Here is a 22,820-nt window from a genome sequence, read left to right as displayed (position 1 = left end):
ATTTCTTTGTGTGGTGTGATATGTCAAGAACTGGTTCTCCTTCTTGGGGCATGGTTCTCTGTCAAGCGTCAACTGGTCCCCTGCTCTGTGGCCTTGTTAATCAGATATTGCAGTAAATTTAAAAAGAAAGGAAGCTGCTCTGTGGCCTTGTAATATTGGTCCCCTGTCTGTCTCCAGATTACTACTTTGACCATATGTTAACTTAAGACAGTGCCCCAATTACACGAGGTAAAACCTAAAGCTAGGCTTCGGAAAAATCAGGCACAATCATGAAGCTGCTGCTGATGATCTGCCACAACATAAAGAGAGAAAGCCACCCTTAACACATGATTAGAATTACAAGTCCATTTTAACCCCTTGAAACAAGCTTTTATATCAGAAAGGTGAAGGACAATATTGCCCACTTGGGGCTTAAGTGGGCACTTACCTCATCCAAATCATAAACAGTATAGGTCCATGGTGCAATAAAAAAAGGAAAAAGGCACTGAAGAAGACAAATAAAAATTTGCTTGTTTATCACACATTATCCTATGGCTTTGCTGTCGTAGGAAAAATTAGATTTAACAGGTCACTTCAATATCAAATCATCCTCCAAATCCTTTGCTTTTTAGCAACTTTCTCTTTCTGTCAATCATTTTAGTTAGCTGCTCATGTTTTCTTTGCTTGCACTGACCCAATTAACATGTAGGTAATAAATACTTCAGGGCAGCACTTTACACTCAAAAACAGGAATTTTTGCCAATAAGGAAAGGAAAGTAGACAACTTTCATTATCATTTCTTCTACTCTCCGCATAATACTGTATTTTGATATTTTCTCTGTAAGTTCTCTGTTGATCTTTCTCTCCCCACTTCAAGTTCTGTTCAAAACTGAGATAGAGAGAGAGGGAGGGAGGGAGGGAGAGCACCTACCACAGTTTGTAGTTAATCACCGGATGTTGTGAGAGTTTACATAGAGCTATTGTGGTGGGTATTTATGATCTTTGCCTCACAGAGCCATTACATGAAGATTCACCATCTGGGTCTTGAAAATGGAACCTTCACAGAAACCCCATGTTGTTGTTGATGTTGTTGATGATGATGGTGACGTAGGGAAAAGCAGTCATCATCACCAGTCAGATGATAAAGAGCAAAGAAGCTCTTCAAGTGAGTCTGGCGCTAGCAGTGAAATTGTGAAGGAGAGCAGATCTTCTGTGTCAGAGGTGGATCTGGAGCGTCGGGTGTCCGATATTAAGGTACATTTGGTAAAGGTTGAAAGAGACTGCAGGATTTGTCATCTTGGCTTGGATGCTGGGAATCAGGATTCTGGTTTGCCTATTGAGTTGGGTTGTTCGTGCAAGGATGATTTGGCTGCTGCTCACAAGCAGTGCGCAGAAGCCTGGTTCAGGATTAAGGGAAACAAGTAAGTAGCTAAAAGGGAAAAATGAAATTGATCCTTTTACAGTTATGGTAGAGTTGCATCTTTCTTTTGGGGTTCTTAGCATTTTGTTTCATTTAATGCTTTTTAGTACGTATATTAACTCAGGATAAAGTATTATTCTTGCAAATGAATAAATGATCTTTTCACTGATGTTTTGGAGATGTAATTTTCGGTTCTCTATATTATGTTGAATGATTACAACTGAGTTCATATTTCCTTATTTGGCGCTGGAAATGTATAAATTCAATTCTATTTGTGGGTTTGTGTGGCAAGATTAGTCTGTACTTAAATTTCTGCTGGCTCTTAACATTGTCTGATATGGGGAAAAGGCATAGGCACACAAGGATAGGCACACAAGGGAATATGATGAATAAAATGATGTCATATCAAGTAAAATAATTGAAGCAGTAAAAAATTTGGTATGAGAAACATTTTTCTTGTGGCAGTTAGTTAGTCTGATTAATAAAATGGCAAACAGGTAGGCTATTCCACTCTCCCGCAAGAAGCATTGTGCTGCAGTTTGTTAGTTGTCCAAGAAAATGGTGATGTTATGAACTCCATGGTTTTTGTTGTTTTTGGACTTTTTTTGTGCATATATATATAAAAAAATGTTTTTTCGGTACAGAAGATGAAGTACCTTAAAAAAAGAAAGAAGATATACTTTGTTTAGCGTAAAATTGCGGATTTGGTGAAAATATTGGCGACAATTATCATGCTGAGTGCAAGAACCAGGAAGCTTGTGAATGGAAAATATTCTTTCTCTTTCTCTCTCTAGTAAATGGAAATAAATTTAGAATAAACTCTACTTTTACATACTAAGAGAAAAAGAATGCAAAAGCTGCTTGTCACTAAATCAAGAGAATATGAGAAATAATAAAGGCAAAAGATGAAACCATCAGAATGTCCCACTTGCATTTACAATTATGCAATTGCAAATGTCCCTTCAGTCATTTGTTTTGTAGTAATTAAATTGTGAAAGTAAATTCTCTTTAACCATTTCACTTTTTCTCTATAACTCGAGTTGCAGTTTGATCCTTAGCAAGGATATATATTTCTAGGTTAAAGTACTTGGCATTGGCAGATATTCCTGATATAAATGTAGCAAGTCATATTTATTTTTTGCATGTGAGAATTGGATCTGTGTACCTTGCACTCAATACTTTCAAAATGCATGCATTTAAGAAAGTCAGGTACCCCTTACAATTTGTCATGTTGTCTAAAGTGGTGATATATTAGATATTGTTGTCCTATAACATGTGTGGCTTATGAAGAACGATCAACTAAAGTTGGTTAATGTCACTGTACTCAAAAGAAGAAAAGTTTGGTTTGGTGGCTTGAGTCAATGGGGCCATGTCTGTTTGAAGATTCTCACCACTTAACTATTTTAGTCTTAATATGCTATGCCTAACATACAATAACTTGTAGAGAATTGGATGATTTGCATTAAGTTTAAAAATATATTTGTGTTGCGAAACTTCATGAAAGGCTGCGTGTACATTATCGGATTTACATGTCAAGCTTGCTATTCTTTGTTGATGTTTCCATTTTGTTCAATTTGGAAATGTTGTTCGCTTAATGACTTTACACAAGCTAACAGCCCCATAATTTTTTGTGTCTGCAGTCTGCTGTAATCTGGCATTGCTGTATATCTTATTTGAGCACATTTGTTATGGCACTACAGGAAATGTATATTGGGTTTTTGGGGTTTAACTCTTGATGTCCAGGGTGTTCTTTTATATTTAAAACCATCCAAGTCAAACAGTTCCTTTCTATTCTATAACTTCTGTTGTGGGTTTCTGTCTTACAAAAGTAGAACATAAGGTTCTACAAGTGTTTCCCTCATCATTCTATTGTGGGATCAATCTACTTAAGTTGATAGGAGTTTACAATATTACAATTAAATACAACTGTTTCTAAAACAGTACAGGGTAAACTACATTTGGTATACTGTATAAGGACTCTATTCTATTAGTCTGAGCATTCAAAAGCCTTTATGCATCATAAAAAATTACAAAGTAGGAAAGTTGGTGAATGGATATTCTCCCATCTGTATTTATTGAAGCTCTGAATGTGAGAACGTGGACTCATCACCCTGTGCATTTTTTTGTGCTGTACAACAGGCAACACATTGTTCTTCCAGCAAATCTTTTGAGGATTAAGGACGAACTGCACCTGTTGTGCTGGAAAATCAACACTGTTTAGTCAAAATTCAATCCAGCATGTATAAAATTTGATTTCAAATACAATGAAAGTTGTTCAATTAATCCTGTTCAGCCCACTGGTTAATTGCCTTGGAAAGTTGGTCTATAGCATAATTTTAATTTCTAGTAACTATTTTCCTTTCATTTTTTGGGACTAACATATAGAAACAGAACACAATTTTCTGCATGAAAGTTCTGGAAGATCTGTTTTTTGCGCATGATTGATTATACTTGTTATCTGTAAATGCCTACACTTGATTTTCACCATCCTATTCATATCCAACATCCTGATTTTCTACAGTGCTCCTAGTATGCATTATATATCAATATCTGTAGTTGGAAACTCAAAATTTTCTCAATAGATTTATACCTTGGTAAAGGCATCAATATTGAGTATGGTAAAATTAATGTGTGTGGACATGTATGAAAATATGAACAGGCTGCATGAGGAGCAAATGAACGTTCCATAAAGTAATTGAAGTGCCAGTGTACTCTTTTTTTTTTTTTTTTCCTGGTCATTTTATACAAGCAGCCACTTCTTGCAAAAAAGCTCAATGATTGAACCATATCCAGATAGCACTACCAGAGATTACTTGCATAGAATCATAACTTATGGCTTTTGATTTCTGTCGAAGTTTAGAATGAACTTAAATTGACAAGGTCATTAATTATGTTTGTGACTAATTAGTTTCTTTTTTCGTTGCCTGTTTAAATGGAAAATACTCTCTGTGAGTATGTGATTTATATGTCCTATTCTGTTTTAGAATGCCCTGCATGTTGATCATTAAAGATCATTATTATCTTTGCTTTGTATGTTTCTCTTTGAAGTTTGTTTGAAGTTAACCTTGTTGAACTATGGACAATACTTGTTCACCCAATGTTCCCTGTGCAGTAGTTTTTATTCTTTGTTCTCGTCTTCCTGATTTCATTGAGAACAAGTTAGGAGGAAGCTAATGTTGCACATAGCTATATCTGTTCTTTACATTGATTTTGGTTATGATTGATTTGACCATGTACAGATTTAGGATCAATAACACGTGTGATTTTCTTTGTCTAATTGCAGAACCTGTGAGATTTGTGGATCGGTTGCACGAAATGTAGCTGGTCCAAATGAGGTTGAGTTGGTTGAGCAGTGGAATGAGGTGAATGAAACTGCAGTAGCATCAGCAGCTCCTTCTGTGCACACAAGGGAGACCCGGAACTTTTGGCAGGGCCATCGATTCCTGAATTTCTTGCTAGCATGTATGGTTTTTGCCTTTGTCATCTCTTGGCTCTTTCACTTCAATGTACCTTCATAATCCTGTGATGAGTATTGTAAAGATTTGATGATTGAAGAGATGACAATCGCCATAGCTCCTAGCTTATGCAGGTACCGACTCTGTGCCACGTGCAGCTTAATTTGTCCATAAAAGGTTATTGATTCTCCTATCCATGTGATGTTTATATTAGTATTAGATATGGAAAAAACTGTTCTGTATAATCTGTGCTATGTTGATGTTGATTGGATTTACCCAATCAAGAGAGAGTATTATGTGTTGTTGTAAGCTTTTTAGCTTTGGTATGCAATGCTTGTCTTCTCATTTTCTCAAAATTCTATCTGCATCATCAGCAGAAGGTACTCAATCAGAAGAAGCTACGCAAGCAATTCATTATAAGCTGGTTTTATTTATTTAAATATATATATGTAACAGGAAATAAAAGAAAGCTATACCTGTAGTGTTGATCCTGTCACTGGTTAGTTTCTTGGATTATTCCGGCCTATGAAGAAGTTCTTTCTCAAAGTTGCTATGAGATCTTATAATGATATCCATAAAACCTACATAAACAGCTTTCCTAATGATGTTGCAAGAAAGTCTGACGTTAAGCAAGCTTAGTGCTGCAAAATTTTTGACTTGAAGATGCTAAGCCCTGCAGTAAATTCTTAAAATATGTTTAGAATAGATTTTAAGCTTCTGCTTGGAATGATTTATCATTCACCTTTTGAATTGAACCGTTTCTATTTACCATGGAAACATGAATTGCCAATCGATGATAATGTGCTTTAGTTTAGTGGTACTTGAGTTGTATTTAGGACGATAAAGTCATTGAGTGCTGCAAACAATTGGATGTGTGTAATGATTGAATGTTTATGCATATAATCAAAGGGATACCCGAGTGAATTTCAATGATATCTTTGGTGTCCCCTCTTCATATCTGTTTTCCATGCTTGTGTATAAAGGATGAGAAAGGATAAAATGAAATGGGCATGGGGCCTAGTTGCTTGAGTCACTCCTTAATTATTGGAATGATTAGAGAGCTATGAAATGGACAATGCACTTGCTAAACCATCAATTGGGTCTTCAAAAAGTACAATACAAGCACTGAGCTTCTTCTTCTTCTTCTTCTTCTTCTTTCCTAGGAAATAGCTGTAAGGCAGCAAACCCAGCTAAGGCTATGAACAACTTTGAAATTTCAAGGATTGCCCAACCTTTCATTTGAAAATGATGACCATCAAGCCTGTAATAAAATTAGTGTCCCACCTTTGTGGAAAACCAAATAAAAAGACACTAACTACCAATCTAAGCAACTACTAGATATGTAAGGTAGTGAACAGCGATGGGTGGTCAGATTAGGTCAATGCATTCATGTAGCAGTGCAGCCAGTACTTCCTGCTATAAACAAGCCGCAATTAGCGCCAAAACTAATGATACTCAGCCTTAATTGACACCCAGCTCATGGTGGGAAACTCATATTTGTTTTCCTCTCCATAATCCAATTTCCATTTACAGCTACTTAATTATTGTTTATTCAGAAATTTATTTTTAGGGTCAAAAATAAATATTAAAAAGAAATTAAATAAAATATTGATAAAATTATTGAGAGTAAAATAAAAATATAAAATATAAAATATCAAGAGATAAAAATTAAATAATATAAAAAATATAAATAAAATTTACATGAAAGTACAGAGGCTGAAAAAATATAAAAATATTAGAAGGGTAAATAATAATTTAAAAAAAATATATTAAAATTTATAGGTAAAATTTCCATTTTAAAAAATTTTGGGAGCAACCCTAGTAGTTATGCCCTGTCTATCATATTATTTAAAATAATAATAATAATAATAATAATAATAATAATAATAGTAATATAATTATTCAAAATTTTTATTTTTCAAAATTTCTATAATATTATTATAATAAATAAAAAATATAATATTTATATTAATTCACACTGTGTTAACTTATATCGTTATAAACATCGCAAACGCGAAATTTTTAAATCAGGCATAAATTAATGTATAAAAGTATATTCAAATTCGAGTCCCATGAACAATATATAATATAAATTATTATATTATTAGTCCTAATAATTAAGTGTCAATCACCGATTTATGTATTTAAGAATTAGATGGTGATGGCTACATTGTATGTGATAATGTACAATTTGGAGTTTTATGAGAAGACAATAAATACTTGTATCCCTTTCTCCCTACAAAATGACAATTATTCATGTGCTCCTTACATAATCATAACTAATAAATTGGGAGCAACCAAGCATGAATCTCAAAAAGTTCAGGTAAGATTTGAGCTCAAAGCTCCATGTATATATCTCTCTGAATCTTTTTCATACTATTATCTTCTGAATATTCATAATAATCTAATGTTATTGATACATGATTTTCCACCTTATATTTTGTTAATTAAAATTTTTAATTTTGAAATCAAATTATAAAACATATAACTTTTTAAAAAATGTTATTTAATTAATAAAATAGTTATATAAAATTTACAATTAATTATAATAATAATAAAATGTAAATATTTTAAAATATACAATTTAGGACTTTTTTTCACAACCTCTAAATTATTAAATTATATATTTATATCGAGATATGTACAAAATTAATTAAAATGTATATATAAAGTGTTCAAATCTATATGCAAACATATATACAAAAATTAAATTTAATAGTTAATAAATTCATTCTTATATGAGTTCAAACTCTCCATAACCGCTCGCAATGAGAAATAATAAATATATAATATTAAATTACCCGAAAAGAAGAAAATACAGAGTTAGTTGATAATTTTATTATCATGTGAGTTCGAGCTCTTCATAAATTGCTCTCACTGGAAAATGATAAACAGATAATATTAAATTACCTAAAAAGAAGAAGATAGAGAGTTAATTGTGAGTAGACATGCACGTGGCAGAGATACGCTGAAACATGGGGGAACAAACATTACCAATAAGGAACCCATGCCACATCTAAATTTTAGTGCATGTAAATTCGTCTTTACATTATTGTGGGAGCAAAGGAATAATCATGTTTTCTAGTCTCACTTACAAGTGAGACACCATTACACAATTATCCTAGGATTATTTAGGTTAATTAATTTTAATGTATATATATATAATATTTTTATAATACCCTTGATTATAATCTCAAATATTTATTAATATAGGGATTAAGAGCTCAAATTTTGATATTTTTATTCATGTAAAAACTTTTAATATAAACTAGTGGGTTAATCTAGTGAAAATTATAAATTTGATACTATTTAAAATTAATTAATACATGTATTAACAACAATATCTCTCTTTTATATAATTTTATTTTTTTTCTTCTTTCAAATAATTATGGAAAAAGCCTTCATCAAAGGAGATTTATTCAACCTAAGGTGTCTTAGGATTGAATCCTGCCACTCACCTCTTAATATAGTAACATATTTATGTCGAATTAACCTCATTCACATAAATATCATAAGCTTTGGTCCAGACATAGGTACGGTGAAAATGTTTTCAGATGTGTGCGAATGTAAAAGGCACAATGTCCCTTATTGAATGTGTGATCATTCAATCTATTCATCCATTTTTATTACAAAAAAAAGAATTATAAAGAAGTACTAAAGTAAATTTGGTGATAATTCATAAAGAGTTAATTAAATGATAATGCGTACTTGTATTTCACGATCGAACTCAAGTTTAAGTGGAGTTGTCATTTATAAGAGCAGCTTTAATATGATCGCACTCTGTTCCAAGGAAATTACTCTTCCATCCAGGGAAAGTAAACTTGGCGATACATAGAATGTTTTGAAACGTATTATACCTAATCGACGTGCCATCATTGTGAAGCAAAGATAATCCAAGAATGCAATATATATTAAAATTTCCAAGAACGTGCACAACATAATTGGATACATTTATTTAAAGCTCACAATCTTTGGATACTCAGATAAAAAAATCTGAAAATATTCTGGCTGTCTGGGTCCAATTAATTTAGGGTTAGAAATATTACTGTCAAAGGGAGCAAAGTGTTCATTAATTTGGGGACATCCACTTTCTAAGTTATTGGAAGCTTTGTTTCTTTTACAATTTTAAAAGATACTTTAGTATCTTATGACTAGGTATGTAAAGGGTGGATACAAAGAATAATTAATTGAGTAAATTAAGAGTAATCTAATTATTATTTTTTTTATTATTATTAAGATGTAAGATGTCCAGAGATTTCTAATTGAAAATTTTTAAGATTATTTATTTTTATAATAAGAAAGAAAAATATTTATGAACTACTTATCGAATTTCTATTTGATAAAATTAATGTACAAATAATAATTTCTTATATATTATGATAGAATTCACGTGAAACTCATTACAATCAATGGTTATAATAAAATTATTATACATATATCAGTTTTATATGGTATAATTTTTCATAATCCATTAATTATATAAGATTATTTACCTTGATGATAAAAAAAAAAAAATAGCTACCTTCTATTGGGTAGCCTATTATATTTTTATTTGATGAAATGATGATACTGATGTGAGACCGACTACAATTAACTGCTATAATAATATTGTTATACATATATTAATTTTATGATATAATTTTTTGTAATTCATTAGTTATATATGACTTATCGTGTGTCTATAGTAATATATTATGATTAATTAAATCCAATTAGCCGACTAATTAATTTATGTAGAGCCTATTGTTTACGTTTTGCATATATTAAAATCTTAAATATTTTTATTTCTTCAAGGAAAAAATTCAAGGATTCCAAACTTTATTAGTATAATTTAGGTTGAAATTTTGCTGATACAGAGAATTGCAAGATCAGAAGATTTCTACCTAAGCAATCCTATTTTTATTTTTATTTTTTCCCTAATGAGTGAGTTTAGGGCATGAGAGCGGCTAGTAATTTGCTTATTTATATTTATTATTATAGAATTCACTTATTATAATAATATTTTATTATTAATTATTTATATTTAAATAAATTTATTTATAATCAAGATAAAATTTAATTATAATTCACTCTTAGTCATAATAAAATATTTTATTATAAACAAGAAAAATCATGTAATAATGTAAGAGATTAAAATAGTTTAATCAATGCGTAGGGGCAATCAATAGGAAAACCTTTTGTGTATAATCTGAGAAAAATTTAATAATTGAAGAAATTTGTTAATAAATCGATAGCTCATTTATGGGAAAAATTATATACAGCATTGCTTATTCAACGGATAATTTTTATAGTTCGTCGTTGAATTTCATTTTTGTTCTTCTCTTTCATCTCTTAATTTTAATTTATCATTAAAAAATGTCTGAATTTTAATTTTGTTTGACAAAAATTTTTATAGTAGTTTTATGTTAAAAAAAAATTATATTTTTATTTCTTTCCTCTTACACTATAAAGATACCGGTTATTTCAATCATCATCGAAATCTTTCACAAAAATATCAACATTATTAAAAAAATATACTTCTTAGAATGAATAAAGATTTACCCTTCATCGGATAGTGCTGTAATTACATTTGCAAACGTCATATTGTAGTTTAGAAAGATTTTCTAATTTGAAAACTTACTATTAAAGGTTAAAGAGATTTTTTGTGAAATAAAATTAAAATTTAATAATTAGTTAAGGGATATAAATAAAATATGAAACAAAATTTAGGAATGAGATATAAAAATTATTCATTATTCTGTATAAAATAACTTACATGTTATGGCAAATCAGTAAAGGATTAATGTATAAAAATATATAGGTTCATAAAATTATAATTATCCATCAATTTTTTAAAATAAATTCAATAATTGTAATTATATATATACATCTCTTAAATAACAGGAATAGCATATAATTTCTTCAAAGAATTCCTAAGAATGAAAAAAAAAAAAAAATCAAAGAAAGTTTAGATGGATCAAGATTTGAGATGGGTAAGAAGTCTTTTTTTTTTTTTTTTTTTCTGGGTCCTAAGTAGACAATAAGCTGGAATCATGAAAGGAAACAACTAATTTAGTAACTGTCGTAATCAAAGTGTTTGATAGATTCTGCTATTAAAGGTAATTATATATAGTTATACAAGACCTATGACCTATCCCATTCACATTTCTTTTATATATTCAAATTTTGATCCAAATATCAAAATCCTTGATAAATATCTAATAAATTTCTAAAGAATGAGCTTATGATCGATGTTTGAAAAAGGTATATTATTGAAAGAGCAGTTACGAAAGAATTAATCTTTTATGAATCGTAAAATGAATATAAAGAGATATTTTAATAAATAAAAAAAAATTAAATCATATTCAACTATAATTATTTTGATAAAAAAAAAAGACTAATATTATCTTGACATAGATTCAATTAACAATATGAACCATGTAAAAAGGGGTAAATTTTGTCAACCTACTTGAAGACTAAAGGAACAAAAATGACAATATAGAATTCAATGAAATGCAATATATATATAGTTTAATTAATACAAATTGCTTGAGCCAAAAATTCAAACATAGTTTGGTGGTCAGAATTAAAAATAAATTAAACCCACAAGAAAAGTCATTGAATAGGGGGAGAAAATGGAGAATAACTAACTGGTACCCATTACAAGTCAAAGTTTTCACATATACCCTTAATTAGACAAATTTGATTTGTTGATGATTAATTAATTAGTGGAATAAGCAAAGTTTATTATAAAAGAAAAGAAATGGAGAGAGCGTGCAAACACGACATGAAGAGAAAGTGTACCACGTTGGCAGTGGGCAATGGTCGGTTGGCCATATGTTCACCATAGCTGCCTAAACACACAATTCACAAACATACTCATCTCTCTGCCCCTCTTCATAGTCCCTCCTCCCTTTCAATCCAAGTCTCTCTCTCTCTCTTTATTTTCTGCTTGAAAACTCCCACAACTTGAAGCTAATTAATACATCTGCAATATTCTTTCTCTTTCTCTAATGAGGAAACTTTGTCCAAATTTTGATAGAGAAGATGGGCTCGAGACGGTCCTTGAGGTTCCAATCCCAGAGGAGATGTTTGGTTCAAACAAGAACGGGAATAGGTCGTGGCAGAACTTGAAAGCTTGGATGAGACCACATACTGATAGATCTCTGGCAAACCTATTTGGAAGCAGAAATACAGAGATCCAACTCTTGCTTGGTGTTGTTGGAGCTCCTTTGATCCCTCTTCCCGTCTGTTGTGATCACCTTTTCATCAACCGGAACATCAAAGACCAACCTATTGTAAGTATTAATTATCCACTAAAAAAGATTGGCAAGTAATAGTTCAAAATCAATTAAAAAAAAAGAGAATAAATTTCTTATATTTTTTTGGGATTTGCAGGAGGCATCAATGGCAAAATACATAGTGCAACAGTACGTAGCAGCAGTGGGAGGGGAGAAGGCATTGAATTCTGTAGACAGCATGTATGCAATGGGGAAGGTGAAAATGGGAGCTTCAGAGTTCTGTACAGGAGAAGGGAGCTTGAACAATAAGGTGGTGAAAGTGAAGAATTTGATGAATGGAGGTGGAGAGATGGGAGGATTTGTTCTCTGGCAAAAAAGGCCTGACTTGTGGTGCCTGGAGCTGGTGGTTTCAGGCTGCAAGATTAGCGCAGGCAGTGATGGTAAGGTAGCTTGGAGGCAGACTCCATGGCACCATCCCCATGCTTCCAGAGGCCCACCTAGGCCACTCAGGCGGTTCCTCCAGGTAACACCAAGATCAAAATGTTACATTTCTATTTCTTTTAGTGTACTTGGAAAAATTTTCCACTGATTTTCATGTTCCTGTGCATTTTCATGGGCTTTTCTTGTCTAATTAGTGTAAAATTAAAGATATTCGGTTCCTATCAATTTTTGGGTTCTTTTGAACTTTCTCAAAAGAAGGGAAGAACTGGAGGGACATGAAATTCCATGTTCACATTTGCCACGAATTTGTCCATATGTCTTGCTTTATTATTGGACCCAGCATACCTAAATTATCAAGTTATTTAGTTTTGCATTTAGCCGCCAAGTTCTTGATCTTAATCAAGAAAGTCAACAATCTTGGTGGAGTAAAAAAGAAAGTTCATAAAAGTCAACAGCATAGTTGGTCTGCCATCTTGTTGAAGCAAGGTCCAGATTGAGTAATATGGGCTCTCTTGTTTTCATGCAGGCCCATTAGAAAGCCCATTATATAAACTCCAATATATCCATATATGAATTTAAATGGCATGTTTTAGAGATTCAATGTGTGTTTTCTTATCTTGAATCAAAATCAACAGGGTCTTGATCCAAAATCCACAGCCAACTTATTCTCCAACTCCATTTGCGTTGGGGAGATGGCAATCAACGACGAGGACTGTTTTGTACTAAAGCTAGAAGCTGAACCTTCATCATTAAGAGCAAGAAGCACAAGCAATGTAGAAATAATAAGGCACACAGTTAGGGGATACTTCAGTCAAAGAACAGGCCTCTTGGTCCAACTAGAAGACTCTCACCTTCTAAGAATCAAAGCCTCAGGAAATGACAGCATATTCTGGGAGACGACAATGGAGTCCAGAATTCAAGATTACAGAACCATTGACGGGATAAACATAGCACATGGTGGTAGAACATCAGTTTCATTGTTTAGATTTGGTGAGAACTCAGAAAACCATTCAAGAACAAGAATGGAAGAGGTTTGGGCTATAGAAGAAGTGGATTTTAACATAAAAGGATTATCAATGGACTGTTTTTTGCCGCCTCGCGACTTGAAGAAAGAGGGAGAAGAAGCATATGGAGTTGTGGCTTGCAATGCAAAATTGCCATTGAAGATCAGATCAGCTTCTACTAAGATTAGTGCCTGTAAAGTTGTGGCTATTGATGTTGATTACTCTGAAAACAGTACGGAAACTAGTACTGAAGATGATGATGATGAAGATGATTATTGAAGACTTGTAAATTTTCGTTTTGTACATATTCCATGACAATCTTCATATGTTTGCTTCAGCTGCAAATGAGTCTTTTTGGCTGAGCTAGATTCATATATATTTTGATATTATAATTGAAGCTGATGTCGAATGATATAAATTTTGATATTATATTAAATTATATTTATGAATTCCATTCATCTGGTGCTGTACCGGGTCCATGTCTGGGCCGGTTTAATAACTCTGTTAATGAGGGAACCCAACAGCCCACATTTTCAAGGCCGACGTTCCTGGGCCAACGAAATAGGAACTTAAGGTTGAGATTGAAGACGGAAGGGTTTTGCAGATAAGTAGAGAGAGGAGTAGGGTTGAGCACTATCCAATTTGAACTGAATAAATTAAATTAAATCATTTTAATTTAGTAATTCAATTCGATTTTTAAGATAATTTAATTTAGTTTGATTTTGCATTATAAGAATTTTGATTATTTCAGTTTGGTTTAGTTTTAGAGAAAAAAGATCGATTAAATCGTACTGAATTGCTTTATTGATTTTTAAATTGATTTAATTTTTATAGGAAATTTATGAATTATATGTCATTTTATGTATATAAATTATTTAATTTTATTGATTAATGATTATTAGGTTCAAAGCAATGTCAAAATCAGATTAAATAACTTGAAAATCAAGTCTAGATTAAAAAACCCATCAAAACTCAAAAACTGATTGGTTTGAACCAAATCGAAATAGAGCAATTTGATTCGATTTGATTTTTCATTCATTTTATTTGTTAAAATATGATAATTTAGTTGATTCAGTTTTGATTATTTATTTTGATTTGGTTCAGTTTGAACTAAATGCTCAGTCCTAGAGAGGAGAAAGGAGCAAGAACTGTCCGAGGACACGTGCCACAAAATTGAGAGGAGCATCAACTAGTTTTCCCAAACGTTCAGGTTGCAAAAGTCCAGGATGTGAAATACAGCATGAAAAATGGAACTCTGCCTAACGAGGAAGAGATGTGAGGTCCATTCAGATTTCTGGTTGAAGAATTTATGAGCCAAGGCTTTGGATATATATTTGTTTCTTGGTTAATGTGGATTAGGAAAAAAAAAAACAAAAGAAGATATTTTCATGTTTTTTCTAAGTGGGTTGCTGTGAAATTGGGAAAGCTGGCTTCTGTTTCTTGTTATGGCTCTTCTTGTCGAGTACTGATGAATAAATTGCTCTTCTTGTCTGATATTTTTTATTGTGGGTTTCTGACATAATTTCAAAAGATCATTCATTGCTAAATAAATTTATTAAGCATATGCTTCATTTAACTGCTCTCTCTAATGTTGGCAACTAAAAGACAATAATTGTCTAGATAAAATGGATTTAATTAACACACACAAACACTCAAATAATTTTATTGATTGAAAAATAGTTCAAATACTTCTCACCCATTCAACTCGTAAGAGCTTTTTAACTTAACTCGTTGGAGCTAAGTTCACAAACTATTCTCTCAAAATTTTACAATCACACATTTATGTTTACTTAGCTCATTAGAGCTTTGCACTACAAATCCTCACAATTTCTCTCTCTGTTGCAAATGCTTAACACTTGCTCATATTTATAGCAATTACATGGCGATGCAAGAATGGCCTAGAAGTGTCGACTTAACCATCAAAATATTTCCTGGCTTGCTGGACTTTGGCAATTCCTCATGAAGAAGAAATTTAAAGGCGGTGGGCAACTTGATTTAGTTCCCAATATTTCCTCACTTAAATCAAGTTTTCATTCCAAGCATATTCTTTAATTTTAAGAACAAATCAGCCTTGTGTGGCTTAGTAAAAATATCTGCAACGATTTTCAGATGCACAATACTCAACCGTGATTTCTTTATCTTTCACTGAGTCTCGAATGTAGTGGTGTTTAATATCGATGTGCTTACTGCGTCTGTGAAATACTAGATTCTTTATTAGTGTGATGGTTGAGCTGTTGATCGTTGGATGATCTTGTTGATGTTGTAGTTCATTAAGCATCCTGCGCAACCAAACTGCTTGAGTAACACAAGTAGTCACTGCTATATACTCCACTTTTGCTATTGAAAGAGCCACTACTTGCTGTTTCTTTGAAGACCATGAAAATGCTCTTAAACCAAGATGAAATATATATCCTGAGTGCTTCATTGTTTCTCAATATCTCCAACCTAATCATTGTCTGTATAAGTAATAAGCTCTATACTGTTAGCACTTGCATAAAACATGCCATCATCAAGTGTACCTTTAATATATCTCAAAATCTACTTTGTATCTTGCTAATGGGATTGCCGTGGTGAATCCATAAATCTGCTTATAATTCAAATGCCATAGACAATGTCAGGTCTGGTTGTTGTTAGGTACCTCAAGCATCCAACAAGTATTCTAAAATTTGTTGCATCAACCAAATAACCGCTTCAATCTTTTATAAGCTTCAATCTTTCTTCAACTGGAGTTAGAATTGACTTGCATGCTTCCATCTTAAATTTCTTCAAAACATCTTATGCATATTTCCTTTGTGAGATAAATATGCCTCCATTTGTTTGCTTCACCTCAATACCAAGAAACTAAGACATCAAGCCTATATATGTCATCTCAAACTGAGCAATCATAGCCTCCCTGAATTCTGACAGCAGCTTTGAATTATTGCCAGTGAAGATTAAGTCATCCACATGCAAACAGACAATGGCTGTATCTCCATCCTTATTAGTTTTGACATACAAAGTATGCTCATATGGGTACTTATGAAAACCATGATCAAGAAAATAGGAGTCAATACGAGTATACCATGCCCTTGGCGCTTGTTTCAGACCATACAAAACTTTTTTTAAGGGATAAACTTTATCCTTTTCACCCTTCTTTTCATAGCCAAGCGATTGTTCAATGTAAACTTCTTCTTCAAGTACACCATTTAGAAATGCTGATTTGACATCCATTTGGTATATTTTCCAATGGTTTTGAGCAACAAGAGAATTGATCATACATATAGTATCCAACCTTGCAACAGGAGCAAATACTTCAAAGTAATCAATACCTGGCTTCTACTTGTATCCTTTTGCCACAAATCTCCCCTTAAAGAATTCCACCTCTCCATTGGGCTTGTAATTTGTCTTGTACACCCACTTGACTCCAATTGTCTTCTTTCCTTTTGGTAGAATAATTAACTCCTATGTATTATTCTTTTCAACGGAATGAATTTCTTCATCCATTGCTTTGATCCAATGATCATCTTTAGCTGCTTTCTTAAACATTTTTGGATTACAATCTACAAAGAGAACATAATTGCCAACATTTTCCTCATCATCATAATTAGGATCTTTATCATCAACAATTTCATAATCTTGCAAATGAGCAGGAGGACAACGTTCACATTGTGAGTGTCTAGGTATAAGACGAGATGACTCTTTTGAAAATGGAGGAGAAGATGGCTTACCACTCTGATTAACTGTTTCCACTTCATTGTTTATGAACACTGGTACTAGTAATGATCTCTTTTCTTCTTCTAACCAATCCCATGATCCATCTTCATTAAAAGTAACATCTCTTTTGATAATCACCTTTTGAGTCTTTGGGTTGTATAGCTTGTTCCCCTTTATTTCTAAACTGTAACCAATGAAGATGTATTTTTCTGCCTTGTCATCTAGCTTCTTTCTCAACTCATCAGGTACATGTGAGTAGGCAATGCAACCAAACACCCTCAAATGACTAAGATTAGGCTTCTGTCCTCTCCATGCTTCTTGTAGAGTTTTATCATGAACACTTTTAACAAGGTAGCTATTTAGGATGTAAATCACACAAGCCACAGCCTCCGCGTAAAACTTTTAGGCAACTTCTTACAGTGCAACATACTTCTCACCATATCCATGATAGTTCTGTTTTTCCTTTTTGCCACTCCATTTTATTGAGGAGTATACCTAGCCATTAATTGATGCTTAATTTTATGCTTTCTCAGATAATCATCACAAACAACATATTCAGTGCCTCTATCAATTCTGAAAGTTTTGACAGAATGACCACTTTGCTTTTTAACATATGCCACATAATTCTTGAGTACTTCACATGCGTCAGACTTTTGCTTTAAGAAATAAACTCATGTCTTTCTACTGAAATCATCAATGAAAGTAATGAAATATTTGTTACCTCCATTAGATGGAACCTTCACATAGCATAAGTCTGAATGCATAAGCTCAAGTGGTCCTTTGGCTCTCCATGCCTATCTTATAGGAAATGGATCTTTGTGCTTCTTCCCTATAACAAAAGTCTAACAAATCTTGTCTGGAACTTGAGTAGTTGGCAAGCCTAAAACCCATTCCTTATTTGTAAGATATTTGATGCTTCCAAAATTTAAGTGTCTATGATGCATATGCCATAGCCAACAATTATAAAATACATTAAGAAGAATTACCATAATTGATGTGTGTTGGAAATAGATGGCTGCTTGACATCTTTGTCTTCAATATCACACCTTTCTTTATATCACTTACAGTGCATCGGTGCATGTTGAAACACAAGTCATAGCCATTTTCTGCTAGCTATCCCACACTCAACAGATTTTAACAAATACTAGAAGCATAGTACACCTCAGAAATATAATTCGAGGTCCCATCCTTGACTTTGATAGCAATCCTCCCTTTCCCTAAGACTGGAATTTTGTTGTTATCACCAATCTTCACTGAAGAGCGAAAGGATTTGTCTAGCTCAGAAAAAAATTTCTTTATTGCCACTTAGGTGATTACTGCAACCTGAGTCTAGCGACCACCGACTATCGTTACTGCTACCACTTTATGACTAACCAACAATAGGGTTTCTGGATCATCATTCTGAGCAATTTTGGCATGATATTCTTTATTTTTTGATTTTTGAGCATAACACTCTTTGCTATAATAGCCATAATTTTTTGTAGTTACGACACTGGATATGCGACTTGTATTCAGATTGATAGTGGCCATGCTTTGCATTTATAGCATCGAATATAAGATTTGTTCGGAGAAGATTCATTGCCTTTTGCTCCTTGTCTAGCAGTGGTTCTAAAATTTCTATCTCCTCTGCCTTTATTGTTTAGGCCCCTTCGATTCTGCTCCGTTCTATTTGAAGTAGTCTCCTTTTCACTCCTTAAATTCACCTAAGCCTTTAAAGCTTGCTCTATTGAGTTTTGTGACCTTTTGTTCATCCATGTCTCTCGAGCCTCCAATGAAGCTTTTAGATCACTCAGAATCATAGTCTCAAGATCTTTGGAGTCTTTAATAGCAGTTGCCACATAATCGAATTTATTTGTCAGTATCTGCAAAACTTTTTCCACCACTTTTTTGTCTTTCATTTTGAAACCATTATCTCTCATTTCGTTGACTAGCCTTTGCACTCGTGAAAAATAATAACGAATAATTTCATCTTTGCTTTGCTCTATTAACTCGTACTATCTTTTCAAACCTTTCAATCTAGTTTGTTTAACTGGATCTATACCTTGATAGGTTTTGAGTAGAGTACTCACTCCTCCTTTGCTATTTTGACATGAAATATTTTTTTTAAAGAATTGTCAACTCAACATACTGACAAATCAGGAACAAGGCTTTTTCATTAAGAAAACAATCATGAACCAATTGTTGTATTTCTTCATCTAATGAATTTTCTCTTTCAACGAAGCTCTATAGCTATTGCTCTTCAAAAATAATTCCATAGCAAAATTTTTTTTTTTTCTCCATGTTGAACTTGTTGTACTCCTTGAAGTCATCATGTTGTCATCTTGTTGTGACCGATTCTGATACTAGATGTTGACAATTAAAAGACAATAATTGTCTAAATAAAATAAATTTAATTAATACACATAGACACTTAAATAATTTTATTGATTGAAACCCACTCTCACTCAACTCTCTCACTCAACTCGTCAACTCGTAAGAGCTTTTAGAGCTAAGTTCACTAACTATTCTCTCAAAATTTTCTTATCCCATGTTTACTTAGCTCGGTAGAGCTTTGCGCTACAATAATACTTATGCCGACTTAAACAGCAAAATATTTGCTGGCTTGAGAGCTTACTTAGGACATGCAAGCTGGACTTTGGCAATTCTTCATGAAGAAGAAATTTAAAGGTGGTGGGCAACTTTCAGATAAATTTTTATTAGTAGAACAGAGGAAAATTGGATTCCGGACTCGCTTTAGTGTGAATATCCACAATTTCAATTCTACAGGCATGTGTGTCAGACAAAATCACTTCTGGTTTTAGGGGATTGAAGGTTCTATGAAGTAATGGCCAATTAGATTACAATTTAGACATTGAGAGGTTATCTGTTTTGCTTATCCTAGAGGCATCAATAATTCTTCCTGAAAACCCCATAAAGTAGACAAGGAAACTTTGCATATCTTGCTAAACAGAAGGAAAGATGTTATTTATTCATGTTAACCAAAAAAAACGTACATTTCACTGACAAAACGTTTAAACCAGGACCGTTAACTATTTCATACAAACGCCCATAACACCAGAAGTGCAAAAGCTTTATTCTAGCACTAGTAAAAGAGACTGCTGTTCTAACCAGAGATTTGAATTGGCTTTATCTCAGGTTTCTTTGCCTGCTTCTTAAGCACAACCACTTTAAGCACACCATTCTCCATGTTAGCCTTAATTTGATCCATCTTTGCATTCTCTGGCAACCTGAACCTCCTGAAGAACTTGCCAGTGCTCCTCTCCACGCGATGCCACTTATCATTCTTGTCCTCTTGCTCTCTGCTTCTCTCTCCGCTGATCTACAACACCCTGCCATCTTCAATCTCCACTTTCACCTCCTCTTTCTTCAGCCCAGGAAGGTCAACAGCAAATATGTGAGCGTCCGGGGTTTCCCTCCAGTCCATCCGGGTGTTGGCAATCGCATTTGTTTCTTGTGGAGGGGATGGGACATTGGCCACAGCTCCAGTGAAGAGAGGAAACCCTCAAATGGTCCCAGATGTCTAATGACCAGGGGTCAAAGACGTTGCTCCTTCGTCGTCCAAGGCTTAGTGCCATTCTTGATGGACTCTCTGGATTACCAAGAAAGTCTTTACGGTAGTGATTGAATTTGAGATTTTTGCTGCTTTTCTTATTTTCTTGATGAAAATGAACCCGAGTAAAATATATATAAGGTTGAAGGGAAGAGTCTGGTTCTTTCAAGAATTTCCATTATCTACATTATTCTAAGATAATCTTGATCATGGAGGTGAGCTCGTTTATCATGAACCAAGTGTCGCATGGCCAAGTCCTGTTTAAATCTAGTCCTAACACGTGCTTGCAAGTTTAATCTTATGGCATTTGAGAGATGGCCAAATGGCGGTAGAGTAGGGCAGGTGGCTTCAGCTGAATAACTTACAACAGTATGTTTGGTTGCCACACAACTGAATAAGGCATAGTTTTGGTTTTTTTTTTTTTTTTTTTTTTTTTTTTAATCTTTATTTTTATATTTTTTATATAAAAAAAATTAATTTGTTATATTGAATATCTCCTTTTATTTCAATATTTTCAAATTTCAATTATTAAAATTTTATTTCATAAAAAAATTTAAAGTTTCTTTACGACAATTTTTAAAAATTATAAAATTCTTAATTTCATAATTTTAAACATTATAAAACTATATATATAAAAAACATTTATTCAATAAAAATTATTAAAAAAATTATATTTAAAGTCTAAAAATTTTAATAATGGTAATTCAAAATTATCACCTGAATTTTGTTTATTGTTTTATTAGTACACGATTATATCAACTAATTCATAATAATTAAAAAATATTATATTAGTCAATTTATTTATTTATCAATAATTTAATAAAATTATAATTAATTAAAATTTTATCATTAATAAAATTTAATATGATTATAAAAATATATTTTAAATTATATTATTTAAATAAAATATTAAATAATCCATGCACTACGATGGGTATTATTGATAGTTAAGAACGAATTGTGTGATATATATATAATTAAAATTAAAATAGATGTATAATTATTAATTTATTAACAATATATATATATGAGAAAAAAATATAATTATTTTTATATATAGACATTTTTTTATCATATAGGAATGAAAATTATAATTAATTTAATGTAATTTATAACATTTTCCTATTTATCTATGATTTCTTATAATTTTAAATAATTTATTGACATAAAAAATTAATTTAAAGACAAAAAAATTTTATAATTAATAAATTTTAAAAGCATAATATAGCACAAATAAAAATTAAAATTATATCAACTATCAGTGGTTAGAAACAATTCTAAAATTGGAGTTGATATAAATTGTAGCTGGTATATATTCTATCAATTATCAACCGTAATTTTAATAGATTTATTAAATAGAGTTGATCTACCTGTTTAGAAGTTTATTAACTATTATCTTCATCCAAAAGTTAAATCAAACATTCTCTTAATAAGTTTATTAGATAGGTTGATTTATTAGATAGTTTGATCTATCTATTTGTATGTCAATCAATTATTAGTTGTAAAACCTGTAAATAAATGAGGTAAAATTTTGTTTTAAAGTAATGTGACAAGGAGTTTTTCATTAACTTTTGAAATATCTAATTTTACTATTAAGGAATTATGAATTTTATAAATTATCTAAATATAAATTATTTTAAATATATAAAGATTAAAAATAAGTTATAATTCAATAAAGTTAATCCAATTGGTAAAACTTTCAATTTTGCTAAGAGCACTCTAGGATTATTTATTTTAAATGCACTAGATCGATATGAGAAAGTGTAACCTTAAAATCATCTAAAGAAAAAAAATTTAATCTTGGTGCATGAAAACTGTAATACTCTCAGGCAATAAAAAGGAAGTAAAAAAATTGTAATAATTCAAAATTCATACATATATATATCGACCTTCATAATAATTCCTTTCATAAATTATATTATTTATAAAAATATCAATAAAAATGATTGTATATATTTATTACAAATAATATAAATTGGTGATGAAAATTTGTTGGCGATAATATATCCATCACTAATACTTTCAACAGTATGAAACTCCTCCATATAAAGTCATTAC

General features: G+C 31.8%; 2 protein-coding genes and 1 pseudogene across 2 annotated transcripts; 2 read left to right on the top strand and 1 right to left on the bottom strand.

Moving 5' to 3' along the window:
- The first annotated feature begins 257 nt into the window (after positions 1-257).
- LOC110664304 (uncharacterized) lies at positions 258-5,210 on the top strand. The gene is made up of 2 exons (XM_021823925.2): positions 258-1,400; positions 4,683-5,210. Exons 1-2 carry the CDS (start codon positions 1,030-1,032, stop codon positions 4,915-4,917), a joined length of 606 nt encoding a protein of 201 aa, XP_021679617.1. The 5' UTR covers positions 258-1,029; the 3' UTR covers positions 4,918-5,210.
- Positions 5,211-11,605: 6,395 nt separating this feature from the next.
- On the top strand, positions 11,606-13,916 carry LOC110664301 (uncharacterized). Its single transcript, XM_021823923.2, has 3 exons — positions 11,606-12,131; positions 12,232-12,597; positions 13,151-13,916. The coding sequence occupies exons 1-3, from the start codon at positions 11,847-11,849 to the stop codon at positions 13,796-13,798; spliced, it is 1,299 nt and encodes a 432-aa protein (XP_021679615.2). The 5' UTR covers positions 11,606-11,846; the 3' UTR covers positions 13,799-13,916.
- Positions 13,917-20,149: 6,233 nt separating this feature from the next.
- On the bottom strand, positions 20,150-20,949 carry LOC110664305 (18.1 kDa class I heat shock protein-like; annotated as a pseudogene).
- Between the last annotated feature and the right edge of the window lie 1,871 nt (positions 20,950-22,820).

This window comes from Hevea brasiliensis, chromosome 8 (genome assembly GCF_030052815.1).
Source record: "Hevea brasiliensis isolate MT/VB/25A 57/8 chromosome 8, ASM3005281v1, whole genome shotgun sequence".
Taxonomy (NCBI): Eukaryota; Viridiplantae; Streptophyta; class Magnoliopsida; order Malpighiales; family Euphorbiaceae; genus Hevea; species Hevea brasiliensis.
This window is presented reverse-complemented; position numbering and strand designations above follow the sequence as displayed.

Coding starts and splice junctions, on each gene's coding strand:
- LOC110664304 (XM_021823925.2), top strand. CDS start 1,030: ATGGAACCTTCACAGAAACCCCATGTTGTTGTTGATGTTGTTGATGAT. Junction 1,401..4,682: donor TTCAGGATTAAGGGAAACAA/GTAAGTAGCTAA, acceptor GTCTAATTGCAG/AACCTGTGAGATTTGTGGAT.
- LOC110664301 (XM_021823923.2), top strand. CDS start 11,847: ATGAGGAAACTTTGTCCAAATTTTGATAGAGAAGATGGGCTCGAGACG. Junction 12,132..12,231: donor ACATCAAAGACCAACCTATT/GTAAGTATTAAT, acceptor TGGGATTTGCAG/GAGGCATCAATGGCAAAATA. Junction 12,598..13,150: donor CACTCAGGCGGTTCCTCCAG/GTAACACCAAGA, acceptor CAAAATCAACAG/GGTCTTGATCCAAAATCCAC.